This window comes from Carassius carassius, chromosome 43 (genome assembly GCF_963082965.1).
Source record: "Carassius carassius chromosome 43, fCarCar2.1, whole genome shotgun sequence".
NCBI lineage: Eukaryota > Metazoa > Chordata > Actinopteri > Cypriniformes > Cyprinidae > Carassius > Carassius carassius.
In genome coordinates, this window is record NC_081797.1 from 21853823 (window position 1) to 21878080 (window position 24258).

Genomic DNA, 24258 nt, shown 5'->3' on the forward strand with positions numbered 1-24258 from the left:
AACCCCAAGAGCTTTATTTGACTAGATTTACTGCTACTGATCGAGCTTCTGAAAAACACCTGGACAAACACTACATGCATCTTCATCTGTTAGTTGAATGATGTTGTCAGACACAAATGGAGTTTGTTGAGAAGCTTTATTGAATGTTGCAGCAAACACAGCAGATTGAAAGATCAGCCAGTGCTTTGGCACTAGAGCTCTCTTTCAGTATTGAGTTGTAAATGACTACAGCTGCAGCACTAGACTCATGTGAATCCTGCCTGACACAGGACACTCAGATACGCTCATCTTCAGGAGAGAGCAGCGCTCACTGGAGAAACATCAGCACTGCGAGCGACTAACAGCGACTCTTGTGGAACGAGGCCTCATGAGGAGCTCCATCATGTGTTACTCTGCAGACGTACTGCTCTCCCGCTTCCCAGCGTGCTTTGCTGAGGGTCAGGACACTACTGCGGCTGTAGCGGCCGTCCTGCTCGCTCTCTGCGCTGGTCACAACCCCCTCGGTGACCTCTGAGCCGTCCAGTGTCCAGCTCACCAGCGCCCCCTGTGGAGAGTAAGAGCTGAGCAGGCAGAGCAGTGCGGCTGAGTCTCCAGAGATCTGCAGAGAAGAGGGCGGCAGCAGAGACACTGAGGGCTTCACTGTGGGACCAGCTGCAGGAAACAAACACAACACATTCACAAACACAGAGAAAACACACTGCAGCTCCAGCACTCTTCTGCCCTGCAGCATTCACAGCATTTCAACAGGACTTTCAGCAGCAGACATGAGGAGTGCAGCCAAAATCACAACCCTCTTATCATTCATGTTATTCAACATCACTACAGCTGATATATACACAATATACAAACTATATATAATCACTACATGCATTTAAATGAAACCTCATAAAATGAAACGATGTACATGAATGCTGATACTGTACAAAGACACTGAACACAGTCTCAAATCTCAACATAAAGTTCTTAGATTGTCTTAACTGAACTTAAAATCCTATTACACTGTTAAATAATTTTTTACACTTTTAAAAATGTTAATGTTTCAAGCTGCTTTTTTATTATTATATCTCACATCAAATGCAAAGAATCAACTTTTCTAAACAGTCACATATTTAGCATTTTGTAAGTTCTTGAAGCACAGCATGAGCAAAGGAGATTCAAAATCACTGACTGAACTACAAAAAGTAACTTTATTGACATTCTGATGTCATTTCGCCATGTATAATATATATAATAAAATATGAACTTCATATGAACAGTGTAAACAGTAATGAAAATGAATCTGTAAATAAAATTAACTGATAAAACTCAAAGTGAGACAGATTATGGAAATGTGTTTGGACAATATTTGTTTTCTGAGAGTTTAATTCAGTTCTTTTAAAGCTCTAAATGTGACAATACAATAAATTAAACATTAAAATCTAAAAATTTTAATAATTTCGTAAAAGACAGTTAAAAGAGACTGACTTACCGAGCACCAGTTTAGTTCCTCCACCGAATGTGCACCACAGTGATACAATCTAATGAAACACTCGTACAAAAACCTCTATTCCACTCGAGTGAACACACACTCCAGCAGAGAGAGAGACACTTAAACACACATTTAGTTTCAAAAATACTTCAAAAATTAAGAACAAAGACAAAGTGTTTTCAAAATGTTTGTTATTAACTGAAGGAAAACAACAATTTAGTTATTTTAATAAACAGTTGAAGAGTTTATTAATCACATTTACGATAGACATGATTCACTTTGACTTTAAACCTTATATGTCTCTATCAATCTCTAGCTGTCTGCTGATTTAGACCTTTCTAAAGAAATATACAGTAATTGATGAACTGTGACCTCTGAGGTGACCTTTGACCTCTTTTATCATGAGGATGTTGTGGAGTTTCTGCTTATGTTCTTTATATGCAACTCAATCATAATATTTCACAAAATAACCTGCATCTTCAGACAAAAGAATCAAGACACAATTGTTCATATATACTGTAAATATATTCTGTACAGGCTGTGAATCCTCAGCACAAGAACAACACAACTTCACATGATCAAGCTGTAATCTATCACCATCTTTAACAGAATGTTTTCTGTCCATTTTATAATTTCAGGCCCACATGAGGATTCATGATAGACGTACAGTCAGTCCTGATACTTTATGAACAGACTCATGTTTCTCGTTCTTATTACAGCGGTGGCAGCTCATCTAATGAAATATGTAATTATATATTCTGTGACTCTAGTATATTAGTCTTGTATCAGCTCAGTCTGTTGTGAATCCTGCCCACTTCTTTGCATCGTCAGCACATGCTTCAGTGCTCTGAGAGTGTTTATAGAGCTGTGAGTTTAACACTTCATGACTGAGAGCAGAACAGAACACAATCTTCATCATCACACAAGACACAACAACAACAATGAACAACATCATCATTCTCATCTGGACCATTGCAGCTTTTATTCAAGGTAGGATGTCTATTTCTGGTAATGATAATGATATTGTTTACATCAATGTAATATTTTGTTATTAAGAAGATTTGCAAACTATTTTATTTTATTTTATTCAGAATCCAGAGGAATCACTGTGACTCAGCCTCAAGTTAAAACTGTCCAGCTCGGTCAAACAGCTACAATAGAGTGTAGTACAGATCCAGGAATATATTATAGCGGCTTATCCTGGTATCAGCAGAAACCTGGAGAAGCTCCTAAACTCCTCATTTATAGCATAAACACCCTTCAGTCAGGAACTCCATCTAGATTCAGTGGCAGTGGATCAAACTATGGAAAAGATTTCACTCTGACCATCAGAGGAGTCCAGACTGAAGATACAGGGGATTATTACTGTCAGAGTCTACACTATATCAGTAGTAGCTATGTGTTCACACAGTGATAAAGAGTCGAACAAAAACCTCCGTCAGTCAGAGTCACAGTGACTGCACTGATACAGCTGAGAGACACTGCAGCTTGAGGAGATACAGTTTGTAACAAACAGCATTTTCATCACAATACAATATAACATTGATTCTTGCTTTTTATTATATGATTTGACATTTGCTACTATAGCAGATTATGCCACAATAAGATTTGATTAATACATACAATAATAAAGCCATATATAAGAAGATGACATCACTCAACTAATGTTTCCTTCTGGTATTTTTGAACATCAGAAAACAAATCACCGGAAGACAGACGCTTCATATAATGACTATAACACGACATGTTTCCATGTAGGACTGAAAAGAGTTCCTTCTTGTGAAAGAGCCATGGGCAGTTTCTTTAAAGTACCTGAACATTGATGGAATAAGAGGCTCTTTGTTGATTCTTCTATTGCTGAAAATAATAATAATAATAATAATAAATGTAATATGAATCTTATACAAGATACTAGGAGCCAGAGTGATTCAGTAACAGCTGTGAGAGACACAGATACTGAAGGACACACATCAGAATGAATCATTGACTGAGTCTCATCACAGATCAACAGTTGATTCAATCATTCAGAAGGTCAGTATGACTGCTGAGAGTCTCAGTGTGAACAAACCTCATCTCTCCATCAGTCCAACACAACTGACTCATTTCAGAGAATAAAGAGTCAAACAGTCAAACTCATATTTGAGTGATTGTGTTCCTCTCAGAATAGAGCAGCTCCATCAGCAGATGTTCAGCGTCCTCACAGGAGCTTCATGATACAGTAAAACTACACAGAGTCAACACACAGAGAACCAACAGTGATCTGTTTCAGTGTTTGAGCTTCACAATTTGGCTACACAGTCTTGTGTCATCATTTCCTTCATCTGCAGGTGTTTTCATGATTTAATGAGTGACATTTGATTATAAAATAAGAGCTTGAGTTCTGGAGCCTCATTTATAAAGATGTGCATAGATATTCTGAAATGTCAGTACAAACAATTTATAAAACCATCCTCACAAAAATGTTCCTCTTTATAAATCTTAATTCAATTTAAATTCAATTATAATGTAAACAAACTCATAAACCTGCAGAATAACCACAAATATCTCTTCATGGTTCAGTAGAAGTACACACACAACACTGATCAACACAGACACTAATAACACAGTATCATTACTACTAACAGAAATCTTGTATTTCTGAAGAGAATGAGTCAGTGTTTAATATAATCATCATGTTTTAGATGTAATATATGATTCCTGTCAGTCAAATTGAACAGACTGCATTCAGTCACTTCTGATATCTGGACGTGATGCTTTCCATTTGACCCACAAAAAGATTTATATTCTTACATAATGTTTGTATCAGAATGGCTTTTTATGTTTTATGACATTTTTCATATACAGTATATTTGAATTATCTCTTGACTACAGCAGAAGTGAAACTGGTGTGTTTCAGTCCAGATCATGTAACCAATCAAACAGTGACTCTGGGAGTGTGAGCTGAAAATCTCATTTGCATTGTCAGGGTGGAGTGATTGTGATCCTCTCAGAATAGAGCAGCTCTGTCTCCAGAGACCATGTTCAAACCCCAAGAGCTTTATTTGACTAGATTTACTGCTACTGATCGAGCTTCTGAAAAACACCTGCACAAACACTACATGCATCTTCATCTGTTAGTTGAATGATGTTGTCAGACACAAATGGAGTTTGTTGAGAAGCTTTATTGAATGTTGCAGCAAACACAGCAGCATAGTGTTTATATGAGATATTGAACTCATCTCTTTAAAATACTTTTTAAAATTAATTTCAAATACACATTATTTGACTACAAGTGACAATGTGTTACTTTTCAAAATTAGAAAATAACTCAATCAAATGAGTTTAAAATACACAATTACACATTTTTATGTATATTAAATCCATTGAATTATAGGAACAGCATGAGCAAAAGATATTCAGAATAAACTGATAAATTGCATAGTGAGACACATTACAAAAAAAGTGTTTAGACAAGAATTGTTTGTTCAAAATCAATAATTTTTATTTTCCTAAATATATAAACATGTTTTTTTTAACAGAAAATAATCTGGTTTCACTTTATTTTGATGGTCCATTTAACACAATCTGTTGACTATAAGTAACGTTGAACTTATATATCTACTGACTCTTTTTAGAGTGTTAATAGAGTGTTAGTAGAGTGTTAATAGAGTGTGACTAAAGTAATAGAGTTAAAATAAGATTGTTAATAGTTAATAGATTGTTAATAGAGTGTTAATAGTGTGATAATAGAGTGTTTATAGAGTGTTAATAAAGAATTAGTATAGTGTTAATAGAGTTATAAAGACTAATAATAGAGTATTAATAGAGTGACAATAGAGTGTTAATAGAGTGTTAATAGTGTGATAATAGAGTGTTTATAGAGTGTTAATAAAGAATTAGTATAGTGTTAATAGAGTTATAAAGAGTAATAATAGAGAATTAATAGAGTGACAATAGAGTGTTAATAGAGTGTTAATAGTGTGATAATAGAGTGTTTATAGAGTGTTAATAAAGAATTAGTATAGTGTTAATAGAGTTATAAAGAGTAATAATAGAGTGACAATAGAGTGTTAATAGAGTGTTAGTATAGTGACAATAGTGTTATTAGAGTGATAAAGAGTAATACCAGAGTGTTTATATAGTGATAATAGAGTGTTATAGGGTTAGAGTGTTTGTATAGTGTTATTAGTCTTAATGTTTTGTATAACCTAAACTGTATGTTTTTAATGGACAATTAATAAGAAAGACTAATATTATATTATATTATATTATATTATATTATATTATATTATATTATATTATATTATATTATAATATAATATAATATAATATAATATCATAAATAAATCAAGGGTGAGAAATATTTCTGAAGAGGGTGATTCTAAAAGGTATTTTGTGTCATGCTGCATTCAGTGTAAAGTTCCTATACTTTATTTAAAGGTGATGATGTTGCAGTGTAATTACGTAAATAAATACTGAGATATATTTATTACTATTACTGTAGGGATATAGTTGGGGTGTTGGTTTAATTACTTGAAATTGAGCATTATTTACTGTTGTTGTTGTTGTTTTTAGCGTAAGTACATGTAACATGTACATTAGGTAAGCATTAAGAAACAGTCAGTTCATCCTTTATGAAGCTTTATCCCAACATTAATAGTGATTAGTAAGCAGTTTATAAATATAGCTATAAATGCTTTGCTCTTGATTTATAAGCTCATCTATTACAAAGGAGATTAAAGGCTCAGTTATCTTCCTAAAAAAAAAATAATAATTAATAAACAAACAAACAACACAGATGGATACAGAACTTAGAAATATAAATATACAATTGGATTGTTTTTCTATAAAATTGCAGAAGTTTATTTTTCTTTTTTCTTTTTTTATCAAGTGTACAGCTGTACAATTTCATTATTTGCATCTTGAAAAAAATATTTCTGTGTTTTGTATCCCTCTGTGTTGTGTTTAACTTTTCTGTTTAGAAAGATAAATTATCCTTTAAATCTCCTTTGTAAATGCTTTGCAAGGTATAAATAGTCCTCACTTTAGATGAGCTCACTAATATAGATGGCTGGAAAGTACTAAATGTTTATAACAATCTGATTTAATCATGAATTACAGGAGGAATATGTATCAATAAAGCAGTTATTAACAAACTGAGCAACTCTTATCACGTGTCTTAATAATAAGATTGATATATGTATATTTAAATAGTTTACTAATCATTTACTTAAACTTTCTTAATGAACATATGAACCACTGACAACTCCTAAATAACTCAAATTTGATGAAACTATAAACTGGATGGTGTGTATTAATCCTTTATTTGCTGAATACCATCAAACTAGCCTGCCAAAGGGTTACTGTAAATGCATGTGCCCACTGTTTTTATGATGCCACAGGGGTGGCATTTGCACTGATGGCTTGAGCCCGCCATCACCGATTGCAGTTATATTTTAGTTTATTTTTTCTTGTCTTCACCACCTGGCTACTGTGGTAAAATGTTGAGAGATTCCAAAAAAAAAAAAAAAAAAAAAAAAAAAAAAAATATATATATATATATATATATATATATATATATATAAACTGCAAGTGACATCACTTCCAGAAGCACACGTGTCTGAGAGTGCAAGTCTGCAGCCAGACCCTTAAAATATGCCACATGAAAAGATTTCCCATATATCAGTATCAACACTGAAAAGACTGTAATGGACATGAAATCAACTTTTCCTTATTTAATCTAAATACAGTAAACTGATTTTTAGTTAATAGTATGTTATTTTACTCATAACTAAATGATTAGTGCTTTTGACAAATATGTTTAAAATGATCTACACTAATGACATGAGGTTTTCAGTCATTTCAGTGGCCTAGAAAAAGCTTATTGAAAATGTAAATGCTGCAATCATACTTGCAGATGTCAATTAAAGTCAAAGACCAATGTCATATCAACCAGCCACATATACAGTGCCTTGTGAAGTATTCAAACCCCTTCATTTTTTTCACGGTTTGTTATGTTGCAGCCTTATTAACATAACCTTATTAAGTGCTTTAAAATAAAATTCCCCACACCTGTCTACACTCCATACACCATAATGGCAAAGCAAAAACAGAACTATCACAACTTTGTAAATATATATACAGTATAAAAAAATATAAATACCTGAAATAAGTACAATACATAAAGTTCAGTACTTTAAGCACTTTTAACAGCCTCAAATCTTTTTTGTGTTTGACACGACAAACTTCGATCATCATCATTTGCCAAGTATCTGCATTCTTCTTCTCGCCTCTTCACCTCTCAAGCTCTGTCAGATTGGATGGGGACAGATGCACATTTTCAGGTTTCTCCAGAAATATTTGATTGGGTTCAAGCCCAGGCTGTATGCTTAGGGTCATTGTCCTGTTGGAAGGTGAACATTCTGCCCATTCTGAGGATCTGAATGTTCTGGACCGAGGCTATCTCAATATTTTGGTGCTTTGAGCTTTTGTTTTACTCTCAAGTCAAGTTAAGTCTGCTTTATTGTCAATTCTTCCATATGTACGGTACATACATACAGAGAATCTAAATTGCGTTACTCTCAGACCCCCGGTGCATACAGATAACATTAACAGTAGAACCTAAAAATCTAGATCAAATATAAAATGTAGATACAACTGTACAATAAGGGAATGTAAAATAGACATATAATCAAATTAAAAATAAAGTTAAATAAAGCATGTGGGATCTGGGGGGGGGGGGGGGTCATAGTTCAGTGGTGCCTGTGGCAGAAGAGGGACAGGGGGGTGAGATGTTAAAAATGTCAGTGAAGACATCAGTCAGTTCCTCTCTTAGTACATGCCCAGGGATGTTGTCAGGACCCGGAGCATTGCATGCATTGATCCTGCTGAAGGATCTCCTCACGCTGTCTGGGGTCAGCGTCATCACCTGGTCGCCGGGAGGAGGTGGAGTCTTCTGTGCAGTGGTTCTGTTTTGTTGCTCAAAGCAGGCGAAGAAGGTGTTCAGCTCGTTCAGCAGAGAGATGTTGTTGTCACAGGTCCGTGGTGGGGGCTTGTAGTCCGTAATGGTCTGTATCCCCTGCCACAGGTTCATAATGTCTCTGCTGTCGCTGAATTGATGAGCTATCCTCCTGGAGTGATGTCTCTTAGCCTCTCTGATGCCACGGGAAAGGTTGGCCCTGGCTGTTCTCAGGCCAACCTCATCTCCAGCTCTGAATGCAGCGTTCCGCGTCTCCAGGAGTCTGTAGACCTCCCCTTTCATCCATGGCTTCTGGTTGGCCCGGACAGTGATGGTTTTTGTGACCGTTAAATCATCAATACACTTGTTGATGTAGGCAGTGACAATCTCTGAGTACACCTGGAGGTCAGCGTAGTTATTGTATGTGGCAGCCTGCTTAAACATACTCCAGTCAGTTGTGTTGAAGCAGTCTTGAAGAGCCCCTGATGATCCTTCTGGCCACACTTGAATCTGTTTGTGAACTGGTTTGGCGACTTTAATGAGCGGTCTGTATGCAGGCATTAGCATGACAGTGATGTGGTCTGAGGCTCCGAGGTGGGGGAGGGGGAGGGCTTTGTAAGCTCCTCTCTGTGTGGTGTAAACAAAGTCTAAAATGTTATTACCTCATGTTGAAAAGCTAATGTGTTGGTGTATTTTTGGAAACACACTCTGATGTGTCCCTGGCAGTGAAAAACAGGGAATGTAAAAAAGTGGACTGGGGTACCAAACGCTTGTGTTGCCCAAGCTCCATTGAGATGAATGGGATCTTGTCATTGCCAGTGTGAATGGGGCTATTGAGAGTGAGGAGTCACGTGCCGATTTGGGTTGATTTGGGCGGGGTCTGAGCCAGTCAGCCATGACGGTAAGAGACACTATTGGTTGCCAGTGGCAACGCCTTCAGAACTTCACAGAGGCACGACTAAACATTCCAGAGCTCTTGAATTTTTGTGCTTTTATTATTTTGGAGGAACAGAGACGGATCTACGAATAAGAGAAAGAAAAAGAAGAAAGTAAAGAAATACATAAAGATAAGGCGAAAGAAAAGCTCAAACCAAGCGCAAAACAGCGATATTTGGAGAAGCTCTCAGGCATCCAAAACATCGACCCATACGAGCTCCCTGCAGCGGCACAGAGACCTGCACCATTTACCGCACATATATGAACATTGTGAATTATCTTGTTTTTGGTGTATGTTACTACACAATGCAGAAGTTTAAAAGTCACAAGTCTTTGGAAAGTTACGAGGCTTTCTGCTGTGGCTGGGTGCAGGACTTGGTAAGTTTCTTCACATGCGTTTTAGCGTGTTGTAATTACACTGCATTTAGCAGACACTTCTTGACCAAAATGACAAAGTAATAACTGCGACTGTTTCATAAACACTAGATTTCAATGTACACAAACGTTTCCAACATGTTTTGATGTAGGCTAAAGCTGTGTATGTTTAGGTATTTAGTTGTAATTTGATTTTAGCTCAATGACACATACTGTACCAGGTTTTTGTGTTGGGTGTTGGGGGCTTCAAAGTGGACAAACCAGTTCTGGGTTGGCTGGGGTAGTTAAATGTGTGATTGCAAGATGTAAATGTCCTGGTTAGATTAAAGCCATTAACAGTGTGAATGCAAGGTGTATGAGATTCAGACGAGGCTGCAGACTGATGCTGTGTCCATTTCTGTGACCTAAAAACGATTCCATTGTTCCTATGTTTTCCAAATGTATCGTGTGAGGTACTGGAGCAGTTTTTATCGCAGCAGTGACTTCAAGGCCTGGTAAAACAGTGCGGAATTGCGAGAACCTCCCCTACTACCGAGTTAACAACACACGTAAACAATCATGTTTTGCAGCCGGCATCCTGCCAACATGGCGGAGACTGTGATATCGAGGAGAGGAGCAACTCCTCACTCTCAATAGCCTATGACCAGTGGGCTTAACTATCAGAATGTCTATAGTTAACTTTGGGGTGTGTCCAGGTGCTATTATGTTTTTTAAGACATGATTTTGAACACTTAATTGAGTTTTGTTTTGTAGAAAGACTATTTTTAAAAGATTTTCATTTGTATAAATTGTATATTAATTTTGATATTTTTTATCAACCAATTGCCTGTATTTAATAAATAAGAAGCAAATGCATAGCAGACAATCTAATAAGGTGCCGATGCGATCACTTGCACTGAACGTGAACTGGAGGGTGCCGAAACTCAGCTTGTGCCTCACAGATTTGAGAAATATAGGAAATATTTAGCCTATTATAGAAAGTTTGATATTATGTTTATGCAAATATAATTTTTTTAAGACATGATTTTGACCACTTCATTGAGTTTTGTTTTGTGGAAAGACTTTTTTAAAAAGATTTTCGTTTTGTATAAATTGTATGTAACCCCAGTTAAATGAAGTGTAATTGAAGGGAATTACTTAATTTATTCATAGTTTCGTAATATCATATTTATCTAATAAAAGTTGAAAAGAGGTGTAGACATTATTAAAGAAAATGTAAAAAACTAGTCAAATTATCCTATTTAAAAGATTAGTTATTGACCAATGAGAGCTCTCTGTCGTTGCGCGCCCGTCGTGTTGACTGGCATGCGCAATGAGAAGAGACGAGCCTGACAGAGAATAAAAGACGTGATCTGATGTTCACAATCTAATTTGAAGAAATATAGATTAAAAATCCTCCGAAAAGTGTTCCAAAGTATTATAATTCATTTGTTTTGAGCCATCCAGTAATGGAAGAGGCCGAATGAGTCAGCGTAATGTAATCTTTGGTAAAAAATCTGATATTTAGTTGCAGTAAATTGTTATTTTTCTTTTTTTCATTAATATTTGACCTAAGTAGTTATAAATGTCAGTGAACGGCGTGATTATTGTTCATTTCAGTTCACAACGCCATTGTTGGTCACACGCATGTGATAGAGTAAAATCGATTATAGAGGTAAATGTCATTGATGATATCTGATATAATTTCTTGTAAAAATGATATTTGTACGAGTTACTGTTTAATTTCATAATTTCAGTCTAAGCGGTCATGGTGAACTGCATGGATATTGTTCATTGCAGTTCACTGACACCATTGTTGGTCACGTGCCTGTGATAGAGAAGCGCCTGTGTAAGAGAAAACAAAAACTATTGTTAAAGAGGTAAATGAATGTATATATAGAAAAAATTGTATTTGAAATTGTATGTTTAATTGTTTATTCTGATTTGTTTGATCTTTCATGTAAAATTATTCTTGAATACACTAAATTCATGTTCTGGTCTGTGATCAGGCCCGGATACTGTGTTCTTCTGTGACATCTTGTAAAACTTCACATTTGATGGCAAGCCACCCAAATCTGCTACAGAAGAAAAATGACGACACATCATAAACAAGAGGACAATATCCTTTCTTTCAATATTCAGCCTTGATTTAAGAGAGCAATACGATCAAAATCTAAAGAATTAAGTTCCTTCTCTTGAGGGAATTGATTAAAAAAAAAAGAATGGGAAAAGAAATTGATCAGTACTTTACAGAACATTGAACTATTGATCTTATATGGCTACCCATAAACCACTTGATGATATTGAAGTCCCTATCGGGACAGTAGTGATATTTTGAGAGAAAAGTTATTCCTTGTATTAATTTTTTACATTTGATTTCTTTCTGATATTTGAGCGGTCCATGTATATAATTTTTTTTTAGTTTGTTTATTATTTCTACTTTATATATAAAAGTGAACAATTACATTCCAAGTTCAAATTCACCTTGTGACTGTCTGTTGTTTCCACCACAACCCGCCACCTCCTTTACGGTCTATAAATCTTCTGAGCAATCTAATCTGAACTAACAGCAATTCATTTATCAAATTATTGCCAATTCCTTAGAAATGTGTTACATGTATCTTAATTTTTATATTTTTTTTTATCAACCAATTGCCTGTATTTAATAAGAAGCAAATATATAGTAGACATTGTAATAAGGCGCCGACGTGATCACTTAAATTGAACGTAAACTGGAGGGTGACGAAAATCAGCTTGTGCCTCACAGATTTGAGAAATATATGAATATTTAGCCTATTATGGAAAGTTTGAAATGTCTACTTTTAAACAAAATTACAAAAACAAAAATAGGCTACTCCCTGATTATGTTATCTATAGCCTAAGAAATATGCATTTCTCTCTGGCATCATGGTAAGTCCGCATTGTCAACTTCATCTTTGCAGCGACAGAGAAAACACCAGTTTATTACTAAACAATTAAATGTCTCCTGGCTATTTTAGACACATTCATAATCATAACTTTACCAGTTCTTTGTGGCAATCGTTATGCGTGTGGTCATGCGCTTGAGTGGGGCTATAGTAAACACTCATTATCCTGTAATTAAATTAATATAAAAGGAAAACTCACTGTTGTAAGTCTCAAAAGAAACTAATGCATTTTGTGATGTAGATTACAATTTTTTAAAATGAGACTATAAATCGAGGGGATGGGGGGCTATAAAACCTCTCAGCCCCAGGACCTTGCATTAGGTAAAGGCGGCCCTGACAACACTGAAATGCATTACACTAACACAGTCTCTATGGTAGAGCAGTAAAAGTACGCCAGCAGCTTACACTTTACATTGTTCTAGAAGTGCAGCCATTGCTGCGCCTTTTTGATCATTGCAGAGGTGTTAGCAGACCAAGACATGTCGCTGGATATGTGTATTCCCAGTAATATGAAGGTGCAGACCCTTTCAAAACAGTCCCTATCGATGTAGAGTGGGGCTGGTATAGTATGATGCCTCCTTAAGTCGAGAATGAGCTGTTTTGTCTTGGAGATGTTCAGGGACAATTTGTTTTCAGAGCACCACTACTCTAGTTTCTGGACTTCATCTCAGTAGGCTGATTCATAATCTTCTGAGATGAGTCCTATCACTGTGGTATCATCTGCAAATTTGATGATGGTGTTAGTGGGATGAGTGGGAGTACAGTCATAATGTAAGGCTCCAGCCTCTAGTTGCTGCTCTTGTAATGACTCACCCAACCATTAGATTGGCTCTGACACTCATGAGGTGTAATGACTCTCCAATTCACTAGTGCCGCGTTTCCACCGCAGGAACTTTACCCAGGAACTAGGGACTTATGTTTAAATGAAAACGAAAGGAGGCAGTGGTATTTGATGTCCTATTTCGTTTTATTGTAAATATACAGAGAGGAAAATTGCATTAACCATGGTCAGCTGATTGAAGTTATGAAGTACGCTGCTGTTTGCAGATTTACCGGATTTGCGTCGTCGCGGACATCACAGGATGCACGTCCAAAATCAGCATACTTTGTATTGAGAAACGCACGCAGACCTATGTCACCAGTCTATTTGCCTAATCTTCCTGGTACTTTACACCGCAAAAAACGCAGAAAGCCACAGGTCTGGGGGGAAAAAAGTTCCTGGGAAAAAAAGGTCCTGGTACAAATGTTCCGGGTAGTTTCGGTGGAAATGCGGCATAGGTTGCCCAGCCATAGTAGAACTATTTGGGTTACCACTAATTAGGAATTGATTTCTACCACCTGCTGGTCATTATCTTGTTTGTGTTCTGCCTATTTAGGTGTGCCTCTTCCTTAGAATTGTGTTCAATCTTGTGCCTACTTAGCATCCACTTTTTTAGCCTTTAAGTGCATTTTGTTGTATATTTGGAGTGTTTAGAAGTACAGAAAAGTTGAAAGTAGTCTCTTCAGTTGCTTCGTTGATATCGTTATACTCTGTTTTGGTCCTATTTTGCAACCTGTTCTGATTTTTTTATTCTCAATTATGTTTTTTGAACAATGACGTCACAGTATTTGCAGCGGAACTGCCAAATAAGGACAGCGACTCCCGGCCCAACTCTTCGAGCAATCCGCCATTTTGATTTCTCGCTGCGATTTTTGTATTTCCGCCAAAGTCTTATTTGATAGGTGAGTAATGTAAATGAACTACCGCGCTTGTGACAGGGTAGATGTTTAACTGAAAGAACGAGCGGAGAGAGAGACCCGGTCACGCACACACGCACACACTTTTTCTCTTCGGAGCCAGGCGAGAGTGTAAACAAGACTTCACCGTCTCTAAACTAGGCGCTGTCTTGCTCTATCTCCCTCGCACATATTAATAAAAACAAATCAACACAGTGGTAAAAGGTCGGAAGACTAAAGTTTCACTAGTTCACGCTTACATATAATTCGCTGAGGTACAGTATGCGTATTTGGCGTGCTGTCCGTTGAAGGGCTCCGAGCTCGGGAATGGCCCAAACCTAGAGTACCCCCTTTCCCCGTCGTTTTATAAAGTGAACTCAAAGTGAGGAGATGGGGTGGAGGAAGGATGCTGATAAACCGTCAATGGATAGAGGTAAGTCAGCAATATTTATACTATGGTATTGATTACTTGATTATGGTCCACCTGTGTTGATTAGGCTAAGTATCTGACACGCTCCTCCCGAATCTTGTTAATAAAAACATCATTTCATGTGGAGCATTCAGAGATTTTTTTTTCCTGAATTACCATGTGAATTGTATTAAATAAGTTGCCTCAAACACCTACTAACATTTCTGTATACTACTTAGGCGCAGCGCAGTTCACCCATGAGAAGCAGTTGCCAAGATAGCAGTTGAATAGCACAATATTGATTGAACTGTTAACAGATTGTGTTTAGCAATTTCAGAACAAACAGAAAAAAAAAATGCATCTAAAATTTTATCCCTGGACTATAAACTTTAGACGATAAATTCTAAAGTAAAAGGTCCACTATTACTTTAGTGCTTTTCTTTCATTGTTTATAATATAACTTATATTTTGTTTTGTGAGTGTTAAATAGTCGTTGTAAAACAGGCAGTATTGTAGTAGTGGGCATGGATGGAGAAGTTAATGTAAATACAGTAACACACCATTGCGATACATCCATATGAAGACGTTCTGCAGGTTCGTCGTCTTCATTTTCATCTCGCTCCGACTCTGGCTCGAACATATAAGGCTGGATGAACAAGTCTTCCGTTGTTGACATTTTGTTAATAACGTGTGAATAAAAAGTTTCTGTGCCACTAGATAATCTTATCTCTGCTATCAAATGGCAAAAATGGCAGAACGGGGCGGAGTTGAACCCAATGTCCCCTCTGCAACCTGCAACCACATCAAAACGAGTTGCTCTCAGACGCACATCAGAAAAGGGGTAGAAAGGGGCCTGTGGAGCTACAATAATGAGGAATTCAGACCCAAACATTGCAGTTCCGCTTTATATAGACCACAAATGTATGATTTATTTGTAAAAAGGAACGATTTAAAAGCATGATATGACTCCTTTAAGTTTTTGGGTTTGGTTTTGCTCTTTTGTTTTTTGCTGTTTTTTTTTTTTACTGAGGAAGCACGGCTTCCTTTATGCTGTACTTTGGAACTTGGAATCTTCAGTAAAGCCCTTTTGTTCGATCATCAAAGCCTGCATGTTATTCTTCTGCTCTTGGGTCCATCAGTTATCTATCACCTTGTGGAGAGCTGGTGCTGAGCGTGATGGTGGAGGAGAGGTGGGGGCCAAGCTTAACAGTTTGTGGGCAGTTTGTGAGGAAGTCTATGTGCGAATGGAGGGGTAGAGGCACGAGCACGTAATAATATGATCCTCCTGGGAAGCAAAAATAATCCCACTTTGCCGGAGGAACACCCAACGCTTCCCTTGGCTGGGGACGCTTTCTGGATAATATTAAACAAAATAAAAATTTTGTCAGTTTTTCACTCATGACCATCTTCTCTCTGTCATCCTACCTCTCTGATGGCCCTTTTCATTACCCAATAGCATAACATTCCCCTATTTGCGAGGCCGGATTAAGCTATTTAGCATCCAATCATTAAAAATAAGACAAGCTTGACTGTTCCCACCACGTTATTCACATGTGCATTTCTAACAAACTTTAGGCTACATTATGTAACGATACATATGTATAAGTACAGCAAGATTTTATCATAATCATATTATTATTTTAAACATCACCCCAGAATTAGAAATGAATGGACAATGCACAAACAAATCATAAACAAACAACGGAATAATATAAATGTTTTAACCTTTTTACTCATATGATTTTTATATAGGGTTTCATTAGGAACAGGAATGAAGGTGGCTGATTTTAAGCAGGGTGGTATGATGGCTGGTGTCTGTGAAAGGTTGAAGATCTTTGTAAAAGGATGATTTTATAACATTTGTGTACTAAATTACTTCTGTAACTTTACAGTAGATAACATTGAAGTCTTTAGCATACAGTATTTTTAATGGTGATGATAGTAGTTTAGATTAGTTTAGTTTACAGTATTATTAATCCTCTGGCTGCTACTGCTACGAGTTGCTAGGAGTTTAATGCTTAAGTAAACTGAGACAAAACTACAGTAGCGTAATTACAGTTGAATCTGAAGGCAAGGCAAGGCAAGGCAAGGCAAGGCAAGTTTATTTATATAGCACATTTCGTACACAATGGTAATTCAAAGTGCTTTACATAAAAGAAAGTAAAATAGTTATGAAGAAAAATAATAACAAGAATAAAACAAGCAATTTTAAAACTTTTAAAATTATTAAAACTGTACTTATTTAAAATGAATTTAAAACAGTTAGAAAATGATTTTACATAAAATTAAATAAAAAAAACAGTGAAAATATATATTGCAATCAGTTCGGACATTGCACAGTGCTCATTCAATAAACGCGCAGCTAAACAGATGAGTTTTAAGTCTAGATTTAAATGTGACCATTGTTTTAGCACATCTGATCTCTTCTGGAAGCTGATTCCAACTGCGGGCGGCATAATAACTAAAGGAGGACTCCCCTTGTTTTGTGTGAACCCTTGGTATTTCTAACTGACTCGATCCTAATGATCTGAGTGCTCTGTTAAGTTTATATTCAGTGAGCATATCTGCAATATATTTCGGTCCTAGGTCATTTAGTGATTTATAAACGAGTAAAAGTACTTTAAAATCAATCCTAAATGTAACTGGAAGCCAGTGCAAGGACCTGAGGACTGGTGTGATATGCTCAGATCTTCTGGTTCTAGTCAGAATCCTGGCAGCAGCGTTCTGGATGAGCTGCAGCTGTCTAATGGGTCTTTTTGGGAAGGCCGGTGAGGAGCCCATTACAATAGTCCACCCTGCTGGTGATGAAGGCATGAACAAGTTTCTCCAAGTCTTGGCTGGAAACAAAAGATCTAATTCTTGCAATGTTTTTTAAATGATAGTATGTTGATTTAGTTACTGCTTTGACATGACTATTGAAACTAAGGTCCATCTCCAGAATCACACCAAGATTCCTGACTTGATTTTTAGTTGTTTAACCCCTAGAGTTAAGGTATGCATTCACCTTGAACACTTCATCTTTGTTTCCAAATGCAATGACTTCAGTTTTTTCCTTGTTTAACTGAAGAAAGTTCTGGCACATCCAACTATTAATTTCATCAGTGCATTGGCAGATGCGGTCAGATGGCAGATGGAGTCAATGGGGCTGTAATCATTTGGAGATAAGGCTAGGTAAATCTGGGTATCATCAGCATAGCTGTGATAGGCAATTTGGTTCTTTCTCATGTTTTCATTTAGTGGGAGCATATACAGGCTAAACAAGAGCGGTGCAAGAATTGACCCTTGTGGGACTCTGCATGTCATGGACGTCCACTTAGACTTATGCTTATGCTCTCCTAGACTCACATAATAACCTCTCCCTTCTAAGTATGACCTGAACCATTTGAGTACCATCCCAGAAAGCCCGACCCAGTTTTCCAGTCTCTCTAGTAGTATGTTATGATCGACAGTGTCAAACGCAGCACTGAGATCTAGCAATACCAGAACCGATATTTTGCCAGAGTCACAATTTAAGCGAATATCATTTATTATCTTAATGAGTGCTGTCTCTGTGCTGTGATGCGGTCGAAAACCAGATTGAAACTTGTCCAGGTATCAATTTGAGTTTAAGTATTTGTTCAGCTGATTAAAAACGACCTTTTCTATAATTTTACCTATAAAAGGAAGATTAGATATTGGTCTAAAATTGCTCAAAATGGTGTTATCAAGATTGCTCTTTTTCAGGAGGGGCTTAACAACTGCATTTTTTAAGGAGTTTGGAAATGTCCCAGAAAGAAGTGAGGCGTTCACCACTTCTTAAAGATCTGCTTCTAAGCAGTTAAACATATTTTTGAAAAAAGATGTGGGAAGTGTGTCAAGATAGCAGGTTGACGATTTTAGGTGCTGCACTATGTCTTCCAGAATTTTGCTATCGATTGCTTCAAAAATCGACATAGTATCTTTTTGATATTGTGGCCTAATCTGTCTGACCTCTGCATTACTTGAGGATGTGCTAATCGCCTTCCTGATATTGATGATCTTCTAAGAAAAAAAGGATGCAAACTCATTGCATTTGCTGTCTGAGAGCATTTCACTGGGAATCTGACTTGGGGGGTTTGTCAGTCTCTCAACAGTGGCAAAAAGAGTACGAGTGTTATTTAAGTTACTGTTTATAAGATTTGAGAAGAAATTCTGTCTAGCTGTGGCTAGTTTCACTTTAAAAGCATGAAGGCTGTCTTTGTAGATGCTATAGTGAATTTCAAGTTTTGTCTTCCGCCACATCCGCTCTGCTTTTCTGCATTGTCTTTTCATAGTCTGAACTGCTGTTGATCTTCTCCAAACTCATTTCTGTCTGTTTGTTTTCTTACAGATTATTATTGGAGCAATATCATCAATAACATTCTTAACTTTTGAGTTGAATGAATCAAGGAGAGTATCAACAGAGTCTGCAGAAATGCTTGGTGTTAAAGATATAGCCTCCATAAATAGTACATTTGTGTTCTCATTAATGCATCTCCTTCTGACAGAGACCGATCTAGATTCAGTTGTAGCAGACATCAAAATATCAAAGAAAATACAGAAGTGATCAGATAGTGCTATGTCCTTAATAACAATGGATGAAATGTTTAGAGCCCTACTGATGATTAAGTCTAGAGTGTGTCCACCTGTGTGTGGGTCCATGCACATGCTGAGTCAAGTCAAAAGTGTTTAGAACCGTTATCATTTCTTTTGTAGTTTTGTTTTCTGAATTATCTATGTGAATATTAAAATCCCCTGCAATAGCAAAACAGTCAAACTCTGAGGAAATCATTGATAACATTTCTGTGACCTCTTCAACAAAGGCTGGAGAGTATTTTGGAGGCCAGTAAATAATAATAAACAGAATGCGTGGAGCACCTTTCAGCACAATCCCTAGATATTCAAAAGACAAGTACTGACCAAATGACACTTGCTTGCATTGATAGACATCTTTAGATAGAGCAGCTACACCTCCACCTCTCCTAAAAGTCCTGCAGACACTCATGTAAGTGAAGTTAGGAGGGGCTGCTTCATTAAGGACTGTTGCATTGCAGCTGTCTTCAAGCCATGTTTAGTTTAGAAACATAAAATCCAGATTGTTTGTGGTTATAAAGTCATTTATTAGAAATGATTTATTTTTTAGTGAGCGAATGTTTAAAGATGCTAACTTGATGGCTGTGCTTTGTGTCTTTACATCAATTTTAGTTTGATGCATAATAGGCCGCAGATTAGATGAGTTTGCCCTTCGGCTTGAGATGGCCTTAGACTTTCTATCACGTGATAAAACTGAAATAGAGAAAGCTACAGGCACACTGGGTTCCCGCTTGTTCAGTAGGCATTTGTGAATGTTGCTGTTATTATAGCGGGGAACCGACACATATCACTGAGAGCTGCTATCAGTTGTTTTTGGTTCACCTTCAGCAGATAGAGGGTTTGGGCCCTGGCGTTGAGGCAGTGGTCGAAGAGCTCTCGCAGGAGCAGGGACCACAGGCTTTGATGTTTTGGGGCCTGCCGTTTTTTTTTGTGATATCTGCGGGCTTGCAGCAAATGAGTGAGAGAGTTTAGTCCCAGCATACACCAATTCCTCCATTTTCTGTGAGAAGCACAGAAGTGGAGATGCTGGAGAGAGGGATAATGTGTCTGGTGAGATGGGCTGTGTCTCTGGTGTTTCCGGTGGCTGTGATATGTTGTCCTGGCTTCCCTGGCTGTTTTCCAGAAAGTAATCCCTGGGTGCTGAATCTTGTAGCTGTTTTGATACATCACAGTCAGTCTGTGAGGAGGTCTGTGGGCAGGGCTCAGTCGGGATAGTGTCCATGAGCAGTGCTTGTTTTGGCTGTGTGGTGTTATCAGTGTCCTTGTGGGATAAGTCAACCACATGATGACTCGGACCCGGTGTGTGTGTGCTGAATGGATTGACACACTCTGCTGAAGGATGACGGAGGGAAAAGTAGATATTGTCCTTAAACACTCTAGCACCAAGTTTGTTTGGGTGGAGGCCATCCGGTTTAAACAATTGTCTATGGCCCCAGAAAAGATTGAAGTTGTCAATGAAATTCATTCCTTTTATATTACAAGATCTTTGTAGCCATGTGTTCAGCCAAAGCAACCATGAAAACATATTTGTTCCCCTTGCTGGGAGTGGTCCACTGATGAACGACTGAACTTTGAGTCTTCGAAGTGTTTCAAAGAGTTCACTGAAGTCCTTCTTAAGGAGTTCTGACTGCTCTTTCCGAATATCATTCTTCCCCACATGGATGATGATTTGATTTGCAGTCTTGTGCTTTATCAGAATGTTCTGAAGTTCCTTGTTCACATCAGAGACCGTTGCTTGAGGAAGGCAGCATGTTGTTGTAGTCCTGCTACGGATGTTTCTGATAACAGAGTCACCCACTATCAGAGTCCTTGGCTCGGCTGCGCTCTGAGCTGAAAGCCGCTGTCTGCTCGTCCTTGAGCGCCTGTTAGTAGCGATGTTAGCTGCTGGCTGATCAGATCCATCTTGAAATACATTTGGGGATTCCTCACCCACATTCATTAATGCTTCAAATCTGAAGTCCATTTGAGTCCTGAACAGTTACTTACCTTTCATAATCATGCAGGCTGCCGCTGATGTCCGCTGAGTCGCTGCCTGGACCGTTAAAATTTGAAACGGAGTGAAGCGGGAAACATATTTAACCCAACAGTTGGGATATAACTAAAAATAACCCAACGCCCAAAAAAAAATGACCCAACAAATTTTAAGATAACCCAACACATTGACCCAATATGTGTAACCCAACGGTTAGGTTAAAAAAACAACCCAATGTTTTTTACTGTGTATTTTTACACATTCTTGTACATTTAAATAAAATATTTTAAAATATATTTGTAAATGTGTTATTTACATATTAAAATAAAATCTGTAATTTACAACAAAGTAGTTTCAAAATATGGTTGTATTAAGTCATTTTTATTCAAAATACTGATGTTAATTAATATAAATATTTAACTCAACTGTTGGGTAACTTTTAACCCAACAGGATTTTAACCCAATGGGTTGGGTTGAAATAACCCATAGATGGGAAGGTGCTATACCAACCCATAGTTGGGTTACAGGTTGGGTTATTTTTAACCCAACATTTTTTAGTGTGTACAGATTGGACAAAAGAATGTTAGCAATTAAAAAAAAAATTGTACGGTAAAAATGAAGATTAGAAATGAAGATGTGAAGACACACAAACCCTCAAAAACGCACACACTACAACACAGTCTTATGCACTGACGATACAAATTTAAAACAATACTACAAAAACCAGTAATAATTTAGGTTGTTTGTGGTTGCTTATGTACTGTAGAGTACAGAGTGGAGTTTGATTAAATTATAAGACAAATAAAGCATGTTTGGGATGTTTTCACCAACAGTCAATCAAAATTTTGAAAAATGTTTGAGTTTTCAGGAAGTACTGTAGGCTACACTTCAAAGTCTGTAAAACTGAGTTGGACATTTGCTTAATTTTCTACAGTTAAAATGAACATCTACAGTATATATTAAATGCAAATGGACTTCATCCAGTATATTTGTGCATCTTGACTTCATCTTATGTGTGGATCATATGGTTTCATTCGAAAAACAGAAGCATGCTGAATGAACCGTGTGAATCCCGGGTTTCAACATCTCTGTGCCTTGATAAGTAATAAATAACATGACATGCAGCCAAAAGTTAACTTTATTATGAGAAGAAGAAAAAAACACAACTACCCGTTTTCCTAGCTGTTTTTGTCAGTGCTTATGTCATGTCAACTGTCTGACTTTACACTTGCGTAGATTCCCCAAGACAATTTTCTTGTTTTCAGCCATTATATTTAGTATATGATTATATATTGATTATACAACTGATTATACAATGAATTTGTATGAGTTTGATGACATTATAATATTTATTGTCTAAGTTTGTCTGTTGTTCTGCTTGATAACAGCAGAAGTGAAACTGGTGTAGAAACCTCTCTCGTTTTTTTTCAAAAACTCCTTCACACAAAATATTTTTTAAAATGTAAAATGTCTCACATAGCAACATGACATTAACTCACCACTGAATCAATATTGATTTCTGACATTAATCTTTATTAGTTGTGCAATCTTGTTTGTTTGTTCAGTTCAATCAATTTAACAATGTGTCAATGTGTAATTCATCTTGCTTATGTTTCATAATGTGTTGTATTCTTATTCCCACCCTTCATTTCTTCACTCACTCGCAACAAAAATTTTGTAAAGTACAACAATGAGATGAAGACTAAAATGAGAGATTTAGAAATAGCTGCTTTATTCTACATAATAGCGATCCTCCCTCGTGAATATCATATGATATAATATAAAATGAATATAATAAATGAATCATGGGTGATAAATATTTCTGAAAAGGGTGATTCTAAAAAGTATTTTGTGTCATGCTGCATTGAGTGTAGTTATTATTTTGATAAGCTATTCTTTATTTAAATGTATCGTTGTTGCAATGTAATTACATAAATACTGAGTAATATTAATTACTATTACTGTGGGGTTATGGTTGGGGTGCTGGTTTAATTACTTTAAATTATGCATAATTTAATGTTGTTGTTGTTGTAACATGTAACAGTTGTAAAAGTACATGTAACAGTTGTAACAACATCTCCTTAAAATCAAGCTGTTGTGAATCCTGCCCACTTCTTTGCATCGTCAGCACATGCTTCAGTGCTCTGAGAGTGTTTATAGAGCTGTGAGTTTAACACTTCATGACTGAGAGCAGAACAGAACACAATCTTCATCATCACACAAGACACAACAACAACAATGAACAACATCATCATCCTCATCTGGACCATTGCAGCTTTTATTCAAGGTGGAATATTAAGTTTTGATATTAATAATAAGCTATTGTTGTTGTTTTACCATTTTAATATACCAATATTTTCCTATAAAGGAGCTTTACTGACAAACTGACTCTATTTTCTCTTCTTCAGCCTCCAGAGGAGTCACTCTGACTCAACCTAAAGTTAAAACTGTCCAGCTCGGTCAAACAGCTACAATAGAGTGTAACATAGATGTAGGAATATACTATAGCAGGTTAGCCTGGTATCAGCAGAAACCTGGAGAAGCTCCTAAACTCCTCATTTATAGCATAAACACCCTTCAGTCAGGAACTCCATCTAGATTCAGTGGCAGTGGAACAGCAAATACTGGAAAAGATTTCTCTCTGACCATCAGAGGAGTCCAGACTGAAGATACAGGAGATTATTACTGTCAGAGTGAACACTCTATCAGTAGTAGCTGGGTGTTCACACAGTGATAAAGAGTCGTACAAAAACCTCCGTCAGTCAGAGTCACAGTGACTGCACTGATACAGCTGAGAGACACTGCAGCTGCTGATGAGAGGATATTTCTAATAACAGTCTCATTTACTCAAAAATGTTAAAGTCTTGTACTGATTAATGAGTCTTTCTGGTTCTTTAATGTGTGTTTCACTCATTACTTCACCATGGATGTATTTAATTCATCATTCAA

At 36.8% G+C, this 24258-nt stretch overlaps 1 gene segment (V, D, J or C); it reads right to left on the reverse strand.

Annotated features, from left to right (window-relative positions):
• Positions 1–279: 279 nt before the first annotated feature.
• LOC132124852 (immunoglobulin lambda constant 7-like) overlaps positions 280–24258 on the reverse strand; it is a 28015-nt gene continuing 4036 nt past the window's right edge. Inside the window, 1 exon segment of the C gene segment in view lies at positions 280–651. Coding sequence covers positions 338–651 — 314 coding nt within the window.